A 24,968-nucleotide genomic window follows, 5' to 3' on the forward strand; every position below is an offset into this window, starting at 1 on the left:
TAGGTTTTTTATTCAGTTTATTTTTCTTGTAATTAAAAATATTTACATTATTTTTAAATATTATATTATTAGTATAATATATTTCAATAAATATTTTAAATAAATTATTATTATAATAAGAAATAAAAGCATTTTCGGACCTTAAAGCAAAATGACACATTTGCAATCTTCAGCACAATGTTGCATTAAATTAAAAGATGTTCATTTTAAGAAATATTTGGCGAACTTGATTTTCAGGCTCTTCTTTGCTCGGCAGGTACAAGTCCACAGTCACTAAGAGGCGCTCATGGTTCCTTGCTGCTGTGTGCTGGATACTGGCATCTGTACTGGGCTTCTTACCCATGTTTGGATGGTACAACCATGACACATTGGCATGTTACAACTCCACCTCCATAGACTGTCAGTTCATTGCTGTCATCCCTGTTACATACCTGATCCACTTCATCTTTGAGGGCTGTTTTCTTCCTCCGCTGGCAATCATGATTGCTTTGTATTGCTATATCTTTTTTAAAATTAGGAGTGGAAGAGCAGGTTTGGCGTCTGAAACTGGTACATACACCCAAAAGGAGTATAAACTGGCCAGCTCTCTGGTTTTAGTCTTGGCTCTGTTTGTTGTTTGCTGGCTGCCGTTACACACGATACAATGTATCACGTACTATAACCAGAATATAAATGTACCATCTATTGCTTTGTATTTTGGCATTCTCCTCTCTCATGCCAACTCGATGGTAAACCCTGTAGTGTACGCCTTCAAAATCCCAAAGATAAAGCAAGAGTACAGGAAGATTTGGAGGAGGGTGACTAGACAACAGCAGCAGGCAGATACAAACAGCAGCAGGACTCCTGCTAGTAATACCACTGACAGCCATGATGGACCACGTAATGACAAAATCAGTTCACAGGGAGGAGCCAGTGACATGACTCCAGAGAAGAACTAAAGACTAAAGAATAATGATTTAATTCATTTTGTATAAATAATTGCAATACAGCTTTTTTTTTTAGACTAAACCTTTCTAATTTTTCTAACCTGTCTAAAGTAGAGTCAGTGTAAAAGTTCAAATTCAGAGTAAAATTCAGACAACTGTTTCTAAACATTATGAAAATACATTACAAAGACTGAACTATGAACTGTGTCATTAATTGGCCATATTGGTGGCACTGAATGTAAACAATGCCACTAAACCAAATAAACCCTGCATATTTTGCTGATTATTGCTGCTGAAAATGGTCAGTTATTGTCATGTTTTGGGCTGTACTAATCGGTCGGAAGGAGAAAAACATTTGGAGTAATACAGACTGCTAAAAGTTATAACAAATCAATGAGAAGAATTAAAAAAAAAACTGTAACAAAAGGCGTTTGTGGTTGGCCGAACTGAACCAGGATTTCCATGGCAAAAATTTGTATTTTTTCTTATCATTAACAGTCGGGCAGGTGAAATATTAGGCTATTATCTTAACTCATACTGCTTGTATGTTTCTTTACCATCTATTAACTTTAGTTTGTCAAAATACTGCATTCTTTCCTGTTTACTAAGTCTTTCGCTATATGATTTAGCAGATTCCACACGTTTTTCCTGTGGTTTAGACAGCATAAATTAGCAGAACAACATACTCAGTAGTACATTAACCGTGCAATCCATGCAGTTGTTTCCGGGTAACTGACCAAATCGTGATCGTGACGTAAATTTAACTTTGTTCGACTGCTCAATCGCGAGTTACTGTCATTACTGTTAGTTACTACAGCCTATAGTTTGCTAGCTAGCTATGCCTTCATCATGTAAATGCATATTACCTGGTTGCGATCATTTACAAAACACCTCAGTCATCCATTCAACTAATTCAACTAATACAATAAAACACATTAAAATCATGATAACATAAAAAAACATGTTTTTTGAAAATTTTAAAAACAGAGTTATCTGTTTTTGCAAATAAACTGTTCATATATATAATTAAAAATAAAAATTTTGACATAGTAAGTAAATCATATAAACAAATAAAAATAGCAGTATTGCAAAATTAAATAAAAAATAAAATAAACTAACAGTACAGAATTAAAAAAAATGATAAAAACTGTAATAAAAACAGTATGGTACTTTAATAATATTAATTGTTATTAATTTATTCAATTTCAACAATTACAAATACAGACTGGTTAAAGATGCTCCAGCCACTCTTTCTCTTGGTGTTCATAATGATATGCTTTTACTCTCGCTCATTGTGTCTCTCAAGGAAGCCAGCGTGACACTGCCGTTTTTAACGATGAAAGAGTTTGAGGTGAGCTTTAAGTTGCTAAATATTTAATATTTAATATCTGTTTTTCGATAGAAATGTTAAAAAGACCAACAGTAATGTCTTTCAATGCAAACTAGCCTACTCAACATGTTTCCCGAATGTGATAGTTTTGAAATATGATCATACAGGAAGGACATAAATTAGATTTTTTTTTAGTGAAGTACAATTTTAATCTTACCTATAGCGGCATCAGCTGTTAGTTGTAATGAATCTGAAGTTGCTTGACGTCTGTGTGTGTGTGTATATTATAGTCTTTTCTATGAGACTACATTATAGTACAGTGTAAACTAAATATACAATCATCCAAACCAACACCAACCCTAAACCTACCTGTCACAGAAAAGATTCTATATATATATATATATTATAAGAATGTTTTAAAGGGGTCATCAGATGCTAAGTTCACTTTTTCATGTTGTTTGAACATTAATGTGTGTTGGCAGTGTATGTACACATCTACCCTATAAAGATAAAAATCCATGCAGTGGTTTTTAATTAATCTGTAAAAATAATATCCCCTTTTTCAAATCGAGCCATTCTCAGATGCCTCTGTCGTCACACAGACAGACGCCACTCCCACAATAGTTGATTGACATGAGCATTTTACCTCAGATCAGCTGTAACAGTCTGATCTCTTTGTTTTGATGCCGGAGCAGGGATGTAAGTTAGACAAGAATATCTCCAATCGAGCGATTGAGGTGTTGTGTTGCTGGATGTAATAATGAACATAGTGGTCGTCATTTACTCCCGACATCTGAGCTGCTGAAGATGCAGTAGATTACATTTGTTTGTGAAGGGAATGTGCCTCCCGATCTACATATATCCGTCTATGTTCATGCAAATCATTCATGATCCAGCTTCACTTACAGCAGAAGTGAGTATAAGAGTTTTTTTATGAATCTTTGCGATCGTTTTTCCTAATAATGTGCTAGTTAGCAAGTTTAGTGGCTAAACACGGCTAAATGTGGCTAAAGTAAACAGGCTTGTCACTCCACAGAGAGAAGAGAGGGGCGGGGCGAGCAGAGCTCATTTGCATTTAAAGCAGCCTCGACCAGAATGAGATGATTTTTGCAGAGCAGATTTTGGCAAGGTAAGAAGGGTGTTGTTTTACACAACCATTGAACATTTTAAACCAAAGTATATTATAGACTTTTCATTAATTAAGACCCTAAAGAATCATATGAACTTGTGGAAAATGGGCATCCGATGACCCCTTTAACAGTCTTAAATGTAACTTTCTTTATATGAAGAGTTGAGATGCAAAACCAGTTAAATCCATCTGACGTCTTTCTTTAAAAAATGCTTTTTTTATCAGGCTCAGATATATAGGTTTCTATGTAAGTACCGGTACTTCTGATTAGGCTGAGGCTGGTATTTTAGCGAAAAAGTATTTGATGGACGTATAATATGTGTTGAGAACATTCACTCAGTTTCATTATCACATTTTTGATCGAGATGGCTTTTAGCTGGTTTTGCATCTCAAATCTTCATATATATACATACATATATATATATATATATATATATATATATATATATATATATATATATATATATATGAGAATGTTTTCAGTGACACAGATAGGTTTGTACTTGCATTCTTCTAAAACCACTAATTGACACCTTTTTTTTTCTGGAGAGGCAAAACAGCCCCTCTATTTCCTCTCTGCCTATTACAACATCTTTCACTTGTAGTACTTACATAGAGGTTTCCAGTCCTGCATGCACAATGGTATTAGGTGGAGGATCCATTTACATCTCTCTTGAAGTGCTCATTGCAGTGGGATGCTGTCTGGGCAATGTGTTGGTGATCTGGGCCGTGTGGAAAAGTGGAGCCCTGAACAAACCCACTTTCTGTTTGATTGTGTCGCTGGCGGTGGCTGATTTCCTGGTTGGGGCTGTGGCCATTCCTCTGGCTGTGATTGTGGACATCCACGTGAAGATTCCTTTCTATGCCTGTCTCTTCATCAGTTGTGTTCTCATCGTACCGCAGCAAGCGTCAGTGCTCACGCTCCTGGCCATCGCTGTGGACCGATTCCTGCGGGTTCGTATCCCATTCGGGTGAGTCGGCCTCCAGAGGGCCTTAATGTGTGTCAAGTTTGTTGAAAGCAAACCACATTGAAAATATGGAAGTTTCTAAATTTAAACCTGGAATTAAAGATGAAGAAATATTTAAGATTCTGTACTATCTTTAGATTAAATAATCAAATACATAATCAAATAAGGCTCATCCATGTCAGATCCATGTCAGTTATTTAATTTATTTTTTGATAATATTGTGCGGAATGAATAATGTTATTTAAATATTACATTATATTATATTATATTATATTACAAAACTGATAGTTCCGGTCCTTGATTCTGATTGATTGAGCCGCATTCTAAGCTGTTGTAAGTTACTCTACAAACATAAACCTTTGTTTACTTCTGTGTGTACTTTTTTATTTATATCATTACTCTTTATTTGCTCTGTTTTTTTTTGTTTTTTTTTTTGTGAAACCTTTCTATGTATATAGAATAACCGTTTTATAGTGAAGCCATGGTTTACAGTGAATTTATAACAGCTTATTTATATTATATATATTTATAGATATTTTGTAAATTTCTTACCGTAAATATATCAAAACTTAATTTTTGATTAGTAATATGCATTGCTAAGAACTTAGAACTTTTGTGATTTTCTCAATATTTAAAATTTTTTGCACCCTTAGATTACAGATTTTCAAATAGTTGTGTCTCAGCCAAATATTGTCCTATCCTAGAATACATTAATAGAAAGCTTATTTATTCATCTTTCAAATGATGTATAAATCTCAATTTCAAAAAATTGACCCTTATGACTGGTTTTGTGCTCTAGGGTCACTAAAGCAATAAGCCCCAAGAAGCCGTGGTTTACAGTGAATTTATAACAGCTAAGGGGCTAGGCAGGCGTGAAGCGTAATGCAAAAGTGTAATTATAAATTCAGTTTCAAAAAGGGTTTTTGCAACAAAGTGGTTGCCAAGCAAAAGACACAAGTAAACAAAGGTGTATGTTTGTAGAGTAATTAACAACAGCTTTGAATGTGGCTCAACCAATCAGAACCAAGGACCGGAACTACTAGTTTTATAAATATTATTTATTTGTTGGAAAGGTGACATATTTAACATCTGAGACAACATTAGAAATATGGAATCTTCTTAATTTAGTTCTTAATTTAAACCTGGAAGTATCGGGAAAGTTTTAGAATTTTTAAACATTTCAAACTAATATGCTTTTTTTATACATAAAATAAAGAAGAAATATTTAAGATTCTGTACTACCTTCAGATCAAATAATTAGTCAAATAAAGATTCTCTAGAATATTCTTACATTTATAAATTCAGTTTTCAATAAAACGTTTTATTCAGTTTATTTTTCTTGTAATTAAAAAAATATTTACATTATTTTTAAATATTATATTAGTATAATATATTTCAATAAATATTTTAAATAAATTATTATTATAATAAGAAATAAAAGCATTTTCAGACCTTAAAGCAAAATGACACATTTGCAATCTTCAGCACAATGTTGCATTAAATTAAAAGATGTTCATTTTAAGTAATATTTGGCGAACTTGATTTTCAGGCTCTTCTTTGCTCGGCAGGTACAAGTCCACAGTCACTAAGAGGCGCTCATGGTTCCTTGCTGCTGTGTGCTGGATACTGGCATCTGTACTGGGCTTCTTACCCATGTTTGGATGGTACAACCATGACACATTGGCACGTTACAACTCCACCTCCATAGACTGTCAGTTCATTGCTGTCATCCCTGGTACATACCTGACCCACTTCATCTTTGAGGGCTGTTTTCTTCCTCCGCTGGCAATCATGATTGCTTTGTATTGCTATATCTTTTTTAAAATTAGGAGTGGAAGAGCAGGTTTGGCGTCTGAAACTGGTACATACACCCAAAAGAAGTATAAACTGGCCAGCTCTCTGGTTTTAGTCTTGGCTCTATTTGTTGTTTGCTGGCTGCCGTTACACATAATACATTGTTTCATGTACTATAACCAGAATATAAATGTACCGTCTATTGCTTTGTATTTTGGCATTCTCCTCTGTCATGCCAACTCGATGGTAAACCCTGTAGTGTACGCCTTCAAAATCCCTAAGATAAAGCAAGAGTACGGGAAGATTTGGAGGAGGGTGACTAGACAACAGCAGCAGGCAGATACAAACAGCAGCAGGACTCCTGCTAGTAATACCACTGACAGCCATGATGGACGACGTAATGACAAAATCAGTCCACAGGGAGGAGCCAATGACATGACTCCAGAGAAGAACTAAAGACTAAAGAATAATGATTTAATTCATTTTGTATATATAATTGCAATACAGCTTTTTTCAGACTAAACCTTTCTAATTTTTCTAACCTGTCTAAAGTAGAGCCAGTGTAAAAGTTCAAACTCTTTTTAGTGACTATATTATAGTACAGTGTAAACTAAATATACAATCATCCAAACCAACACCAACCCTAAACCTACCTGTCACAGAAAAGATGTGGATTACGTTTGTTTGTGAAGGGAATACACCTCCTGATCTACATAAACATGACTATGTTCACGCCGCTGTCGCCTCTGGCTGGCTTAGTTGGGGACACTTTATCTTCACACAATATTGTATTTTATGTTATTGTATTTGATTAACTACCTTTACCTGAAAATTGAGTGTTTAACTGTTGCCCTTGGCACTGTTGATGTACTATTTCCTATTTAATACTGTACAGCTGCCTTGTCACAATTCTGTATTGTTAAAGGCAGTATATAAATAAAGGTGACACGCAAATCATTCGTGATCCAGCTTCACCTACAGCAGAAGTGAGTATAAGGGTTCTTTTATGAATCTTTGCGATTGCCTTTCATAATAATGTGCTAGTTAGCAAGTTTAGCGGCTAAACACGGCTAAATTTGGCTAAAGTAAACAGGGTCGTCACTCCACAGAGAGAAGAGAGGGGCGGGGCGAGCAGATTTTGGCAAGGTAAGAAGGGTGCTGTTTTACACAACCACTGAACATTTTTAACCAAAGTATATTATAGACTTTTCATTAATTAAGACCCAGAAGAATCATATGAACTTGTGGAAAATGGGCATCTAATGACCCCTTTAACAGTCTTAAATGTAACTTTCTTTATATGAAGAGTTGAGATGCAAAACCAGCTAAAACCATTTGACGTCTTTCTTTAAAGGGGTCATCGGATGCTAAGTTCACTTTTTCATGTTGTTTGAACATTACTGTGTGTTGGCAGTGTATGTACACATCTACCCTATAAAGATAAAAATTCATGCAGTGGTTTTTAATTAATCTGTAAAAATAATATCCCCTTTTTCAAATCGAGCCGTTCTCAGATGCCTGTCGGTGTGCCCTCACACCCACAAATGCCGCTCTCACAATAGTTGATTGACATGAGCTCTTACCTTAGACCAGCTGTCAGAGTCCAGTAACTTTCCATGTTTTGATGCCGGAGCAGGGATGTAAGTTAGACAAGAATATCTCCGATTGAACAACTGAGGTGTTGTGTTGCTGGATGTAACAGTGAACATAGTGGTCGTCATTTACTCCTGACATCTGAGCCGCTGAAGATGCAGTGGATTACGTTTGTTTGTGAAGGGAATGCGCCTCCCGATCTACATATATCCGTTTATGTTCGTGCGAATCATTCATGATCCAGCTTCACTTACAGCAGAAGTGAGTATAAGCATTTTTTTATGAATCTTTGCGATCGTCTTTCCTTATAACGTGGTAATTAGGAAGTTTAGCGGCTAAACGTGGCTAAATGCAGCTAATGTAAACAAGACCGTCTTTCCACAGAGAGAAGGGGGGTGAGCAGAGCTCATTTGCATTTAAAGGAACAACCCCTTAGAATGAGATGATTTTTGCAGATCTGATTTTGGCAAGGTAAAAAGGGTGTTGTTTTACAAAACCATTGAGAATTTTTAATCAAAGTATATTAGAGACTTTTCTTTAAGACCCTAAAGAATCATATCAACTTGTGGAAAATGGGCATCCGATGAGCCCTTTAAAAAATGCATTTTTATCAGGCTCAGATATATAGGTTTCTATGTAAGTACCGGTACTTCTGATTGGGCTGAGGCTGGAATTTAGCGAGTTTGAAGAAAAAGTATTTGATGGACGTATAATATGTGTTGAGTGCATTCACTCAGTATCATTATCTCATTTTTGACCGAGATAGCTTTTAGCTGGTTTTGCATCTTAACTCTTCATATATATATATATATATATATATATATATATATATATATATATATATATATATATGTATATGTGAGAATGTTTTCAGTGACACAGATAGGTTTCTACTTGCATTCTTCTAAAACCACTAATTGACACCTTTTTTTCTGGAGAGAAATATAGCCCCTCTATTTCCTCTCTGCATATTACAACATCTTTCACTTGTAGTACTTACATAGGGTTTCCAGTCCTGCATGCACAATGGTATTAGGTGGAGGATTCATTTACATCTCCCTTGAAGTGCTCATTGCAGTGGGATGCTGTCTGGGCAATGTGTTGGTGATCTGGGCCGTGTGGAAAAGTGGAGCCCTGAACAAACCCACTTTCTGTTTGATTGTGTCGCTGGCGGTGGCTGATTTCCTGGTTGGGGCTGTGGCCATTCCTCTGGCTGTGATTGTGGACATCCACGTGAAGATTCCTTTCTATGCCTGTCTCTTTATGAGTTGTGTTCTCATCGTACCGCAGCAAGCGTCAGTGCTCACGCTCCTGTCCATTGCTGTGGACCGATTCCTGCGGGTTCGTATCCCATTCAGGTGAGTCGGCCTCCAGAGGGCCTTAATGTGTGTCAAGTTTGTTGAAAGCAAACCACATTGAAAATATGGGAGTTTCTAAATTTAAACCTGAAATTAAAGGGTATGATGAAAAAATATTTAAGATTCTGTACTATCTTTAGATCAAATAATCAAATACATAATCAAATAAGGCTCATCCATGTCAGTTTTTTTTTTTTTTTTGATAATATTATGTGGAATGAATAATGTTCTTTAAATATTACATTACATTATATTATATTATATTAAAAAACTGATAGTTCCGGTCCTTTATTCTGATTGATTGAGCCGCATTCTAAGCTGTTGTAAGTTACTCTACAAACATAAACCTTTGTTTACTTCTGTGTGTACTTTGTTTATTTAGATCATTACTCTTTATTTGCTGTTTGTTTTTTGTTTTTTTTGTGAAACCTTTCTATGTATATAGAATAACCTTTTCATAGTGAAGCCGTGGTTTACAGTGAATTTATAACAGCTTATTTATAAAAGATATTTTGTAAATTTCTTACCGTAAATATATCAAAACTTAATTTTTGATTAGTAATATGCATTGCTAAGAACTTCATTTGGACAACTTTAAATGTAATTTTCTCAATATTTAAATTTTTTTGCACCCTTAGATTACAGATTTTCAAATATTTGTGTCTCAGCCAAATATTGTCCTATCCTAGAATACAGTAATAGAAAGCTTATTTATTCATTTTTCAAATGATGTATAAATCTCAATTTAAAAAAAAATTGACCCTTATGACTGGTTTTGTGCTCTAGGGTCACTAAAGCAATAAGCCCCAAGAAGCCGTGGTTTACAGTGAATTTATAACAGCTGAGGGGCGTGGCTAAGCTTTTTATTCAGTTTATTTTTCTCGTAATTAAAAATATTTACATTATTTTTAAATATTATATTATTAGTATAATATATTTCAATAAATATTTTAAATAAATTATTATTATAATAAGAAATAAAAGCATTTTCGGACCTTAAAGCAAAATGACACATTTGAAATCTTCTTTGCAATGCTGCATTAAATTAAAAGATGTTCATTTTAAGTAATATTTGGCAAACTTGATTTTCAGGCTCTTCTTTGCTCGGCAGGTACAAGTCCACAGTCACTAAGAGGCGCTCATGGTTCCTTGCTGCTGTGTGCTGGATACTGGCATCTGTACTGGGCTTCTTACCCATGTTTGGATGGTACAACCATGACACATTGGCACGTTACAACTCCACCTCCATAGACTGTCAGTTCATTGCTGTCATCCCTGTTACATACCTGACCCACTTCATCTTTGAGGGCTGTTTTCTTCCTCCGCTGGCAATCATGATTGCTTTGTATTGCTATATCTTTTTTAAAATTAGGAGTGGAAGAGCAGGTTTGGCGTCTGAAACTGGTACATACACCCAAAAGAAGTATAAACTGGCCAGCTCTCTGGTTTTAGTCTTGGCTCTATTTGTTGTTTGCTGGCTGCCGTTACACATGATACAATGTATAATGTACTATAACCAGAATATAAATGTACCGTCTATTGCTTTGTATTTTGGCATTCTCCTCTGTCATGCCAACTCGATGGTAAACCCTGTAGTGTACGCCTTCAAAATCCCAAAGATAAAGCAAGAGTACAGGAAGATTTGGAGGAGGGTGACTAGTCAACAGCAGCAGGCAGATACAAACAGCAGCAGGACTCCTGCTAGTAATACCACTGACAGCCATGATGGACCACGTAATGACAAAATCAGTCCACAGGGAGGAGCCAATGACATGACTCCAGAGAAGAACTAAAGACTAAAGAATAATGATTTAATTCATTTTGTTGTATAATTGCAATACAGCTTTTTCAGACTAAACCTTTCTAATTTTTCTAACCTGTCTAAAGTAGAGTCAGTGTAAAAGTTCAAATTCAGAATAAAATTCAGACAACTGTTTCTAAACATTATGAAAATACATTACAAAGACTGAACTATGAACTATGTCATTAATTGGCCATATTGGTGGCACTGAATGTAAACAATGCCACTAAACCAAATAAACCCTGCATATTTTGCTGATTATTGCTGCTGAAAATGGTCAGTTATTGTCATGTTTTGGACTGTACTAATCGGTCAGGAGAAAAACATTTGGAGTAATATAGACTGCTAAAAGTTATAACAAATCAATGAGAAGAAAAAAACTGTAACAAAAGGTGTTTGTGGTTGGCCAAACTGAACCAGGATTTCCATGGCAAAAATCTTAACATTTCTATTTGTTCTTATCATTAACAGTCGGGCAGGTGAAATATTAGGCTATTATCTTAATTCATACTGCTCGGACGTTTCTTTACCATCTATTAACTTTAGTTTGTTAAAATATTGCATTCTTTCCTGTTTACTAAGTCTTTCTCTATATGATTTAGCAGCTTCCACACGTTTTTCCTGTGGTTTAGACAGCATAAATTAGCAGAACAACATACTCTGTAGTACATTAACCGTGCAATCCATGCAGTTGTTTACATCCGAGAATCGTCAATATGACCGTGCATCCGGGTAACTGACCAAATCCTGACGTAAATTTAACTTTGTTCGCCTGCTCAATCGCGAGTTACTGTCATTACTGTTAGTTACTACAGCCTACAGTTTGCTAGCTAGCAATGCCTTCGTCATGTAAATGCATATTACCTGGTTGCGATCATTTACAAAACACCTCAGTCATCCATTCAGCGTGTAGCGGTGTTTGACAGTTGAGAGAGGCGTCAGCTTTCCCGCGAGTGGGCGTGGTTTCAGCGACAACAGACACGCCCCCAGCGTTTGCGAGTGGTGAATACTGCTTGTTTTATTTACTTAGCAGTTTTTTAGCATTCAAATTTGGCTGGGTGGTTAATAACACGTTGTTCTGTGGTGTGTCAAAATCAGAACACATCTTTAATATTGCTTAAGATGAATTTTAATCTTACTGAGGTTGCAGTTACACAGTTATGCCAGTGTCTCAAAACACCACAGTTAAAGTCTGAGCGTGTCTGAATGGTTGACTGAGCTACTGTATGCCTTCTCTTATGGCTGAATGTGGTTAATAGTGTACATGTATGTGTACTTTACTGCACAATAATATGTCTGTACCATATTACAAGCGTGAACGTGCAATGATGTGTGAAACAAGTTGTTTAAAAAAATAAAAATAAAATAAGCTTCATTATGAAGTACATATATTTTATGATGTTTTTTGTCACTTTTTATAATGTCTAAACAATGTTGATAATATTCTTTTTAGAATAATTCTCTGAAAGTATATTCTCTTTATTTAAATTTACATTTACAGTTAAACATTTAGCGGATGCTTTTGTCCAAAACGTACAAATAAGGGTAAAAGAAGCAATCAAACCAACAAAAGAGCATCAGTTTGTGCTGACAAGTCCCAGTTAGTCTAATGAGGTGTGTGTAGCAAGGTTGTTGTTTTAAAATAATAATAAATAAATATAAAACAAGTAGATAGAGTAGAAAAGGAATACAGAACACCAGTGTTTAAGGGTCTTTTTTTATAATAAATAAATAAAAAGAAAACAATAGAAATGGAATAAAGAGTGCTAGTGTTAGAGGATCAGTATATATATATATATCTGAAGAGTTAATTTGCATAAACAGATAACAGATAACAGTTTTCAAAAATCATATTTTTTCATTGTGCGTTTCAATTAATCTCAATCAAACTGTAGTTGGGATATTTTGATTAAGTAAAAATAACTACAAATACAGCCAGCTAACACAATATAAAATCATGATAACATAAAATAAAAATAATAATTTTGACAGTAAGTAAATCATATAAACAAATAAAATAGCAATATTGCAAAATAAAATATACTAGCAAAATAAAACAAAAATTAAATTAAACTAACAGTAAAAAAAAAAAAAAACTAAAAATGATACTTTAATAATATTAATTTGTATTAATTTATTCAGTTTCAACAATTACAGTACAGACTGGTTAAAGATATTCCAGCTACTCTTTCTCTTGGTGTTCATAATGATTTTATGCTTTTACTCTCGCTCATTGTGTCTCTCAAGGAAGGCAATAGACTGTATAGTTATCACCTGAATAGGATGAGATCCTTCCCACAAACTATACAACCTACTACCTCAGCTTGTGGAGACACACAAATCTGCAGTTTCAGGTTCAGAACAAGGAACATCATTTAAAGTGTTTCATGTTTCTTCAGTAGACAGCTGGTTAATCTGCCTCCGTAAGAAAGACAGTAGATTGTATAGTTATCTCAAAGGGAGGTTTTATACTCCACAACTATTCAATCTACTACCTCAGCTTTAGGGACAGAAACAAACGCAACATGGATGTAGCTTCTTCACCGAATCTGCACAGGGATGACAAAAAGAGGGAGAAAAAAATTATTACAATTTTACTCATATTTAATTACTCATTCAAAATTACATGAAATTGTATTTAGGTATTTATAAAAAATATAATTTATCTAAAAATGTATATTTATCTAAAATGATTACCACTTTATAAAATTGGTGTTTATTACAAACATGTACATATGTATATATCATTAATAAATACAGAAAGCAAAAAATCAATAAATTGATCAACAGACTCATAGATTTTAAAATCAAACACTAGGCTCCACCTTCAAAGTGCAGAAGGAAATTTTGAAGTCTTTGATTCTATTTCAGTATTTCCTTCTTCGTCTCTTCCTGATTTGCTTTTAAAAGATTAGCGAAATAATCAACAATTGCAAGATCGGCGTGCTAATTTGTTCAACCTGCAGGAGTGACTGTCTGGCACGCAGAACTCCTGGCATGAAGCAGAGGTGAGCCGCACGAGGAAATAGTGCCCGTTTTCTCACGACCGGCTCTTTGCACCCTTCACACGCCTGTGGTGTTGCATGCCGTTTAATTGCCTGAAGTAAATCGCTGCATTTGAACGCAGCTTTCCCAGCTGTCTGTCCTTAAATAATGCTACACGTTGTGTGCTAGCAAAGCATGAAAGGGAGGGAAAAGGACCAAACAAAATGGCCGCCTTCCTGCCATCTTAAACGAGTGTGCAGTCAAAAATGTGTGAAGATGAAACCTGCTTGTGCTCATTTCAAGAACGGCGAATGAAATCACTCATATTGCGCAGTAGGAATTGTAAATACACTGTGAATGTGTAACAGTGCTAAAATCAAAACCTTTATAATCCTAACAAAATGACTGTGGTAGTACCACGTGTCAGTGACAGTAATACCAAGGTACTGTTTGATTACCATATTCTTATCCATGGTGTTAAAACAGTACTGTATGGTAGTTTAAAGAAAAACATTTAAATTCAAATGATTTTACACCAGGGAACGTGTAGTTTTTGAGAAGCTATATCAAGAGTAATGATACAAATAAAAAAATAATAAAAATAAATAAGTAAATAAATGTGTATGTTTTTCCTGCCTAATATTTAATTTAATTTAATTTATTTATTTGAAACCATAATACATTTTTTCAGGACTAGAAAGGTGAATAGAAAGTTTAAACATTTTAAATGTCTTTACTGTCACTTTGGATCAGTTTACGCATCCTTGCTGAATAAAAATACTAATGTTCTTTTCCAAATTGGCGTATTAGAATGATTTCTAAAGGTTCATGTGACACTGAATACTGGAGTAATGATGCTGAAAATTCAGTTTTGATCATAGGAATAAATTACATGTTAAAATATATTTAGATAAAACACTGTTATTTTAAATTGTAATAATATTACACATTTTTTTAATGTATTGCAAACTTTTGACTGGTACTGTATATATCATGTATAAATTGTGAAAATTATAGTAATGCATATATGTAGAGAGAGAGAGAGAATACTTGATTCTAACTGGTCAGTTGCAGCATTTTGTGGTCAGATATTTGTGTGTAACGATGTTAATATTGTATTATTGTTACAATAATACAAAACAGTACTATATAGTTACAATTTGCTGTATAACTGGCCCTAATAATGTACAGTCAGGTAGTCATTATCACAAAATAAACTCATTCAGACCTGTTTTAGTCACTTTGTTGTGTGATAATTACTGTGTGACTGTACATTAGCCCATATATACATGAAATAGACATTTTGCATTGTTGTAATGGCGGTTAATGTACACAGATGATGGCCGTCCCAGCATGATGGTGTTGTGGTAGATGTCTGGCAGACGGGGGTCACCAGGGCGGGCCAAAAGAATGGACTGCCATGGCAAAGGGGCGGGACGGCGGCACCGTGTCTTTGCATAAATTAGCATGTGAACCGAGGAAGTAAAAGACACTTGGGCAGGGCATTAACATTCTGAATTCCTCTTTGGCCTAATTAATGGCAGTGATTGAAATGTTTTGGCCTGGCAGTTGGCCGAGACAGCGGGGCAGTGTGAAAAAGAGCCGGCGGAGTGTCTCATAATTGAGATGTTGGATCAGTTAAACAGCTGAGAAAACAAAAATGCACTGCAAAAACAAAAAACAAAACATATTCATGTTTTCAAGCATGAATATCTAAAAATTCTTAAATCAACATACATTTACTTAAGATATTAAGTCCTGTTTTTTGAAAAACAATCTACAGTGTGTGCATTTATGTTTAACCCTCAGGGCCTCTTCAGTCGGAACTGAACTAAAAAATTGTAAATTTTAAAGTTTTTTAAAGTTTTACTTCATCAGAATGCGATGACACTTGGTGAATTTTGTTGCGTTAGCTATGTGAACACACATAAAAAATCATGGACATGAATCGGATATGTTACGTAAAATAAATAAATAAAAATTTAAAAAGTAAAAAATATATTGTGGAAAAAAATAGCTCATTAAAATTGTTTAAATATTGCATAGTATGATAAAATCCCCTCAAAATTTTAAATAATAATCAAAAATATTATTGAACAAAAATACGTTTCTGTCACTTTTGGCCACTAAGGTACCTAGTGTGACCCAAAAATAAAGAGGCCCACGGGATTAAAAAACAAGAAAAACATCTGCCAATGGGGTCAGAAAAATAAACTTTGTTTAAAGGGAAAACAACATTATTTTTCTGACCTCATTAGCAGATTTTTTTCAGAATGTTCATATAATTGCTTAATGTCATATAATTTTGCATGTCTTGAAAACAAGATGAAAATGTTTTTACAGTGTGCATTTGAAGTGTTGTTATAGGATGCAAATCTGTGCAAAACAAGCATGTGTGCAAAATAAATAGTGGGTTTAATGTAAGCATGTTGCTAAGCTAACTTGCTACGCTAATGAACAAAAATATTATATTTTAGGTTAAATAAGTATGTTTATAATCATTATTTCCCTCTGTCTTCCAGCTCGCCAAAGTGCATTCTGGGAATGCGACATTAGATTCTGGCCAAAATAAGGTACTTTATGAAGCGCCGTAAGTGTGGAGTGTGCTTATGATGCATAAAATGTCATCTAGTTAGGCGACTCACACTATGTTTGGTGTTTATCTGGTCCTATGGCCTCGTTTGACATTTTTCTTGGATCTCAAATGAACTATTTGTTATTCCATTGCAGTATATGGTCCACGTCTCACTAAAGTCCATGGGTCATTACACAAAGTAATGGCTATGTCAACATGAAGCTAAATCTTCATGTCTTGTGAGAGATAATATATGCAAAGCTCTGCATGAACAGCGTAAGGCATTATAACTTGAGCTCTCTCCTTCAGCAGAGAGCACGTTCACATATGTATAACTCGAGCAATTCAAACAGCGTTTGGTTTAACATATGTGCCAACGAGATATTTGTGATAAAATGGTGAAAACTAGAACACGCTTGTAAGTGGAAGTGGTTTCGTTTCTCTAACCTCGATCTTGCGGTTAAACACAAAGGTATTCGTCTTTCTCTAGTGTTTACAACTGCTAAACTTATTTTATTTGAATGTTCATTTAGCTGTAGAATGCAAACAGAACGGTTTTGTGCACAACATGCTACTTATTTTCTTAATATTTTTTATATAAACACCAAAAAAAATTGCTATAGAAACACAATGGGAAATTTATTATATATATATATATATATATATATATATATATATATATATATATATATACATATATATGTTTTGTAAGTTTTAGACATTTCGGTTATTGTATTGAATTAAGCTTAAAAATGTATATATATTTAATTCAATTATATTTATACATTTAATTACATTTTTGATGAATGATTATGAAGACAATTTAAATTTTTTGTTTAATGTGCACTGATGCATCACAAACCATAAGACCAGGAATGTGCATTTAGAAGAAAAATAGGGTGAAATTTGATTTCTCCTTCAAAGTTTGTTATGCAACCTAAAAATGCACAAGCATTACTGCACTACAGCATCATGAGTTGAGAAGCATTTTCAGCATATTTGCATGTTAATTGTCCAGTAACTGTAATTAAATGCATTGTGAGTATTACGAAAGTGAATAAATATAGCTCTACCTGCTCATTAAAAGCGAGATGACACTCACTTCCCACATCTGAGTTAGAAAAGCTGTCATCTGTACCATTGTCTGCTCATGCAGTGTGTTTAAAGCCATATTTTGTGCAGCGGTGCAAATCCAGAGGCCTTTTTAACACGCTTATCATTCACAGCTGTAGAATGAATACAGAACATACACTCCAAGTTTAATGGAAGAAAATACATAACTGATATGATTTCTAAACAATAATCTTCCCATTAGTCTACGTTTAATTACATTTTGAGAAAAGATTAAGAGGATCTTTTTTATTTTTTGGTTAACATGCACTGATGCATCATCAACAACAAGACCAAAATGTGCATTTAGAACTAAATAAAGTGAAATTTAATTAGATTTAGTTCTTTATGGAACATAAAAACACCAAAAAAAAAGCCTACTTTGGTGCATTTTTTAACAAAAAAGTTGAGGAACTGTTCACATTTTTAGCATACTTGCATTTTAAATGTCACGTGAATGTAATTAAATGCATCGTGATCGTTACTGAAGTGTGTAAATATAGTCCTACCTGCTTATTAGAAGTGGGAAGACACTTCACTTCCCACATCTGAATTAGTAAAATTGTCCATTTACGCAGTGTGTTTTAACCCACGGTTGTGCCGTGGTGCAAATCCAAAGGCCTTTTTAGCACACTTATCATTTGCAGCGACCCATGACAATCTGCAGACCTTAAGCACTACGCCCTGGATGCAAAAATAGCAATTCTAAACAGGAAGTGCCTGTTGACCTTGTTTGCGTATGTGTTCAGTGTAAGTTCGGCACTTATCAATGCGAGAGCTGCATTGCAAACAGACGCAGCTTGCAAAATTTGGCACCGTGGTTGCAAAAATAAAGATTTTTTGTAATGATTTGTCACCTACTTGTTGATTTAAAAAATGGTATTAGAGTCAGGCATATTTTGTATTTAATTCAGTGTGTTACTTGCCATTTGTGAAATGTAGAAGATTTTTCTATTAATTTGTCATCACATTAGTTGACACTTGTTAATTAGGCCTACACTAAAACTAGAACTAAAAATGTAAGTAATTTCTGCAATGGAGTTTTTATTAGTTAATTATTGCTTCCAAATAGGTGTCCTCAAATGCTCTTTGCATGTTTTATTTGCTCATTAAAACAGATAGTCCCGCCCACAAGCTCACGCTATTGGTTGAGAAGGTCAGGATTCTCAAACAAACATTTTTATAGCGCAAACAAGCCTAAATGTTTTTTTTCAGCAAAGTCAAACTCTGAACAGCTTAATTATAGTTGTCACTTTGAGCAAAGACAGAAGAAAGTTTTTTAACATTGAAAATACAGCTTTAAATGAATATTTTTGCATGCAGCATGTGTAAGAAAGAAGCCATGTGCTTTCGAAAGCACATACCTTGATCTGTTAACTCGTTCTTTTCGATACCTGTGCGACAAACGTGATCTGAACTGCTACAAAATGAGACCTGGAATCGCATCAGCGACAAATACCTGCTCTGGTTAGTGTCAGGCAGCCGTAATTACAGCTGGATGTCCCAGGGTTCAGCTGCTATCCACAAGGCTCGTTTTCTCCGTAGTGTGATGCTGTTTGTGGTGTTATTGCTTCAGAATTGCAGGTGATTACTAAAATATTTTTCCCGATAAAGAGTCTGTGACTTTGTTCCTGGTTACCACACCGACACACAGAGAGAAAGAGGGAGAGAGGGAGGGAGCACAAAAATAGCAGGAAGTAGAGAGGGCAGGCCAGAAAAAAAAAAAAATCATCAAGTAACGTGACAAGTTCATCTGAGGATAGTGAAGGAGGGGTGGAGGAAGTGTTTTCATTTTTTTCGTCTGTCACTCCGCCCACCACCTTACTGCTTTTTTTCTTACTCTGTTTTCTCTTTGTACAGTGTTCAGTGCAGCTTTCATTTGCAATAGTTTCATCGACTCTAAAGTTGATGAATTACGATTCTTTGTTGACAGTGTTAATGAACTAAGTAAAAGTAGTTTGGCAAACAAAACATGAGGTGCTTTGGAATGGAAATGCAATGTATAATTAAAATGGTGTAAATAATCTCCAAATGTGTTTACAGTTAAACCGTAGATTAAACAAAGAGACATCATGTGTGCTTTAATATTATTGGTGACCCTGAACCACAAAACCAGTCTTAAGTAGCACGGGTATATTTGTAGCAATAGCCAACAATACATTGTATGGGCCAAAAATTAGTAGGATACTAAGTAAAAATCATGTTCCATGAAGATATTTTGTTTAAGTTTCCAACCGTAAATATATCAAAATGCAATTTTTGATTAGTAATATGCATTGCTAAGAACTTCATTTGCACATCTTTAAAGAGAATTTTCTCAATATTAAGATTTTCAAATAGTTGGATCTCGATCAAATATTGTCCTATCCTAACAAACCATACATCAACGGAAAGCTTATTTATTCATGATGTATAAATCTCAATTTTTTTCTTATTTTGTGGTCCAGGTTCACATTTGTATTATTATTTCTTGTCGTTTGCATAATTATGGTGATGTAGCCTGTTTGTGTATATTTACAGTGGCACCCAAATGTCTGAAAAAAGTCTAAAAAAACAAATTATAATTTTAGATTACAAAATAAAATAAAGTAAGTTTATATTATACAATTCATATTATAAATTGTCTTGTATTTTGTATGTTTTGGTAAGAAGCTACACATGCTCAGGTTGCAAGGTTGCATTTATCTGATTCAAATTACAGTTCAAATTTGAAAATACATAAATTACATATAAATTGTAATTTATATATTTGGATCAGATAAATGCAGCCTTGCAAACTGAGCATATGTGACCCTGGACCATAAAACCAGTCATAAGGGTCAGTTTCTTAAAATTGAGATTTATACATCATCTATGGTTTGTTAGGATAGGAAAATATTTGGCCGAGATACAACTATTTGAAAATCCAGAATCTAAGAGTGCAAAAAGAATCAAAATATTGAGAAAACAGCCTTTAAAGTTGTCCAAATGAAGTTCTTAGCAATGCATATCACTAATCAAAAATTAAGTTTTAATATATTTACAAAATATCTTCATGGAACATGATCTTTACTTAATATCCTAATGATTTCTGGCATAAAAGAAAAATAGATAATTTTGACCCATACAATGTATTTAGCTTTTGCTACAAATATACCTGTGCTACTTAAGACTGGTTTTGTGGTCCAGGGTCACATATATGGATATATCTTATACAGTATATTCTTCTCTGTGGTCTCTGTCTTAGTCACATCTAAGGCTTACTTTCTCCAAACGCGTTAGACTAGAGGAAGAATAGATTTGTATGTGGTGTACCACTTAACAGCCAACCTAGAATTAACAAATAACGATTAAGAATCATTTAGCAACAGTTTTACTGAGATTGCAGGGTTGATTTTCTTCTCCTGGCATAGTTTGGCAGGTAAAACACCGCTCTTTGTTTTGAAGGCCTCAGACATGTAACTTAGCACAAAAGAGCATATTTACCCTCCACCGTACTGTAAATAGCAAACCGCATGTTTGTATAGCCTCTAAAAACATTTTTTTAAAGCTATTAAGCAAACAGGTTGTATAAAAAAAGAAACTGTAGTCATGCACTGTCGCAAGACAAACAAAACCAAGCAAAATCACTCGGACTCATTACTTTTGCTCAAACACATTTGGAGTTTATCTGACAATATTTGTTTTTAATGGAAAGAAACGTTTAATGTCTCGTCGAATAGAAACGAACATGCTTTTAATGGCGGCGGCAGATAAACGACACGTGCTGGAGGAAGATGAGGATGAGGAGCAGCGAAAAAGTCGACGGCATTGTAACACAAGAAAGTTTAAAAATGAACAGTAAGCTTTCGAAGTACCTGAGCGAGAGCTTTTCGCGGGACGCCTCGGGAGACTCTGGATGGGGTAAAAAGTACTGTACGACGACCGGGAAAAAAAGGCAGCAGAGAGGAAGAAAGAAGAGGAGAGACCGTTTCCACGTCGCTCGCAAGACAAGGGGGAAAGCAGAGAGAGAGGTGTGTGAGCGAACAGCCCGACTCTGCCAGCGCTGTATGCCCTCCTATTCGCCTGCCCACTTTTGCCCCGCTGCCAAGAGAGCGAGAAAGATGGAGAGAGAGGTCACAACAGCATGAGAAAGGAAAAGAAAACAAGGCGGCGACTTTTGCGACCACCTTGCGGCTCGCTCTTTGGCTTCGTCTGTTGTTGTTGGGTTAGCTGCCAGTCCTCCATGTTTAATACCTCTATGGGTGTTGGCACGAAACGCTAAACACCATCACCTGGCTCGGGCCTGGAGGCGAGGAGTGGAACTTGGTCCGAAACCAAGCGAAATAAGCAAATCTCAACCTATCCCTCAGGAGCACGCCGTTGCTCAAAGCAGCGACAGAAAATGTTGATATCAGGTACATGTACTTACTCAGGGTGCCAAATCACATCGAAGATCTGACACACGTCCTGAAAGAAAGAGTTAAGGCTCCCGAAAGAGTCTTTTGTCAGCATTTGGCATCTGTCCCAGGTACAAGCCTTTCGATTCCTGTTTTACAGAAGTCATTCGCAGCATCTTTAGCTGTCCTGCCATTGCCTGCATGTTTCATGCAGTGTATGTTGACGTTTATCCAGAGGCTTTTGTGCACATCAACTTTTGCTGGGAATTTAAAGCCGGGGTCTTAAAAGCAAGTCTGCGATTGTCGGCTTTTCCAGGTGAAATCAATTCAAGATTCTTTTTTTGAAAACTTCTTGAGTCCTTTTCAAAGAGTTCTTGCTGTGCCGAAGCAGGAGGGCAGAGTGAGAAAGTTAAACCCGAGGCGCCGGGACAAAGAGCGCGAGACAGAGACTTGTCACAGCACTTGTGGTGAAAGTTTGTGGTAACGCTGTACTATATCCTGCTCGGCTGTGGAGAAAGTGCGTCCCGCACAGACCAGCGCAATAATCCGTTGCCAAAAAGTGTGCCATCCCTTTCCTGACAGCGCATTGATGGTGACCGAAAGAGAGAAAAAGAGTTGCAATCGTCCTGTCTTCCTCTCCTTTCAGGCATTGTCATGGGCAGCACAGTGTGTGACGTCAGCGCCCCCCTCGTCCTTTTGTTATTTGTCCATTTATTTCTCAAAGTACTGTCCTCACGTCGCATTTTGTTCTGTAAACTCTCAGGAGAAAAAAAGAAAGAGCCGTTTCTTGACTTGGGCAGAAAGAGAGAGAGAGAGAGGGACACGGATATAAATAAAGCACAAGAGCGCAAGTGAATAGAGAAAAAGAAGCTGCCCTTACAAATCTCTCAGTCTGTCTTCCTGCCTTCCGACCGGAGCGCTTGTAAAACTTTCAGCTGTGGCGTCCAGGGCCGGCCTCCATTGGCACCGGTTCAAGAAGAGAGCTGGCTGCGTCTAAAGCTCCCGCTGACTGTCTCGGAGGAAGACGAGCTCACTGAGAGAGAGGGGGAGAGAGAGAGAAAGGGGGTCGGGCTGGTACCCATGAGGAGGGTGTTGGTGCGGACAGTAGGTCAGGGTAAGGGGGGGGGGGGGCGGCAGAGGTGGCACATGTGCCAACGGCAGCTGCTCTGGGAGTTCAGACAGGGAGCATGAACCAGTAGAAAGAGGACACTCCACATCCCAAAGTTCTCCATTACTGGTGATGCTCTGAACTCTGCACTCTTAAAAAAGGTTGCAAAGCTGAGTTTTCCAACAATGCCATAACAGAACCATTTTTGGATCCCCAAAGAACCAGTTCTTAAAAGAATCTAAAGAATCATTTAGCACTATTATGAACCTTTTGTGCGGTGGAAAGAATTTATAGATGTTAAAGGTTCTTTATGGAACCATCAGCGCCAATAAAGAAACTTTTCTATTTTTAAGAGTCCAGGTCTATCTTCTGTGCACCTTCTGCAATGTGACATTGCGAATCTTCTTAGATTTCATGGAAAAACACTTGTATACTATAGGTCCTTTGGAATGCAAGTTTTTGAATGCATGCAATTAAAAAAAAAATCAAAGAAATGTACATAAAGTTTGTCAAGACAAACGTGTGACAAATAGATAGTTGTTAGGGTGTTATGTGGATTGCTGGGCTCTTTTGAGGGTTGCTGGGTATTTGCTAGGGTGTTCCAGGGGAATTCTGTGTGGTTGCAAGGTTGTTTTTGTGGTTGTTGTGTGGCTGATAGAATTATATGAGACTTGCTAGATGGTTGGTAGGGTGTTTTGGAGTGGTCTGTGCACCTTCTGCAATGTGACATTGCGAATCTTCTTATATTTATAAATATAATATAAAATATAATAATTATATTTTATAAAACACTTGATTGTATACACTGTAAAAAGTTTTCACCAGTTTCCACTTAAAAACTTAAGTTTAGCAGCTGCCTTAAAGTTAAATGAGCTTAAAAGTACAAGTAATTTAAACTCACAAGTTAAATAAAGTTAAAAGTAATGATTTTATTGTAATGAGTTAAAATGACTTGAAGTTTTAAGTTGATATAACAAAATTTTACGTTTTTAAGTTGAAAATGGTAAAAACACTTTACAGTGTACTATAGGTCCTTTAGAATGTAAGTTTTTGAATGCATACAATTATAAAATTAAAAGAAATGTATATAAAGTTCGTCAAGACAAACGTGTGACAAATGTTGAATGTTGGCTTGACAAAGCCTTGTTTTAGGGGTTCCTGGGTTGTTGCAAGGGTGTTCTGTTGGTTGCTAGATGGTCTGTGGGGTGTTTTAGAGTTGCTAGATGGTTGTTAGGGTGTTCTATGGGTTGCTAGGTTGTTTTGAGGGTTCCTGAGTAGTTGTTAAGTGGTTGCTAGGTTGTTTTTCTGGTTGTGTGGTTGATGAGATTTGCTAGATGGTTGCTAGGGTGTTTTGGAGTTGTCTGTGCACCTTTTGCAATGTGACATTGTGAATCGTCTTATATTTCATGGAAAAACACTTGATACTATAGGTCCTTTATAATGAATTTTTTTGAATGCATGCAATTATAAAACTCAAAGAAATCTATATGATTTTTGTCAGACAAACGTGTGACTCATGTTGAATGTTGGCTCGTCAAAGCCTTGTTTGAAAATGAAGAGAGATTCTATGTTTGTGTGAAAGATCAAAAGAAATGTAAATGTTCTGTAACATTCTAAATGTCTTTACTGTTACTTTTGGTCAATTTAATGCAACCTTGCTGAATAAAAGTTGTTTCTTTAAAAAAAAAGGCCAAAAAAGGCCACTCAGATGGCATCATGCAGGTCATGTACATTCAGGACTTGGCTTGCACTATACTCAACATTGCCATTGAGCTACATGGGAATGCTAACAGATATCTTCTTCAGGTACATTAAAACTCCTGAGCAATCATTTGAAAAGTGTTTAAACTTTGTCGTAGAGTTGCTTATTAAAAGTTTGTTTTGATATAAAAAAAATGACATCATTAAATCAGTGTTGTTGTTTTATTTCAGG

At 35.6% G+C, this 24,968-nt stretch overlaps 1 protein-coding gene and 1 long non-coding RNA gene across 9 annotated transcripts in view; one reads left to right on the top strand and one right to left on the bottom strand.

The window, feature by feature from the left end:
- LOC127166917 (uncharacterized) overlaps window positions 1-6,225 on the bottom strand; it is a 75,386-nt gene extending 69,161 nt beyond the window's left edge. The window contains exons 1-2 of the long non-coding RNA XR_007827945.1: window positions 6,097-6,225; window positions 389-431 (exon numbers count right to left, since the gene is read on the bottom strand). This is a non-coding gene — a long non-coding RNA (uncharacterized LOC127166917). The remainder of the gene's footprint in view (window positions 1-388; window positions 432-6,096) is intronic.
- Window positions 1-11,855, top strand: part of adora4a (adenosine A4 receptor a) — an 83,980-nt gene extending 72,125 nt beyond the window's left edge. The window contains exons 1-5 of one of the 8 annotated variants that reach the window (XM_051112602.1): window positions 3,294-3,385; window positions 4,065-4,356; window positions 5,922-6,017; window positions 8,807-9,098; window positions 10,210-10,951. In XM_051112602.1, coding sequence (XP_050968559.1) covers window positions 4,248-4,356; window positions 5,922-6,017; window positions 8,807-9,098; window positions 10,210-10,891 — 1,179 coding nt within the window. In that variant the 5' untranslated portion in view covers window positions 3,294-3,385; window positions 4,065-4,247 and the 3' untranslated portion in view covers window positions 10,892-10,951. Of the gene's footprint in view, window positions 1-256; window positions 353-531; window positions 1,213-3,293; window positions 3,386-4,064; window positions 4,357-5,921; window positions 6,018-6,196; window positions 6,811-8,806; window positions 9,099-10,209; window positions 10,952-11,378 lie in introns of those variants that run through there. The other 7 variants (XM_051112605.1, XM_051112603.1, XM_051112604.1 and 4 more) reach the window with 7 other exon arrangements.
- Window positions 11,856-24,968: the final 13,113 nt, after the last annotated feature.

The sequence above is a fragment of the Labeo rohita genome, chromosome 6 (assembly GCF_022985175.1).
Source record: "Labeo rohita strain BAU-BD-2019 chromosome 6, IGBB_LRoh.1.0, whole genome shotgun sequence".
Lineage (NCBI taxonomy): Eukaryota > Metazoa > Chordata > Actinopteri > Cypriniformes > Cyprinidae > Labeo > Labeo rohita.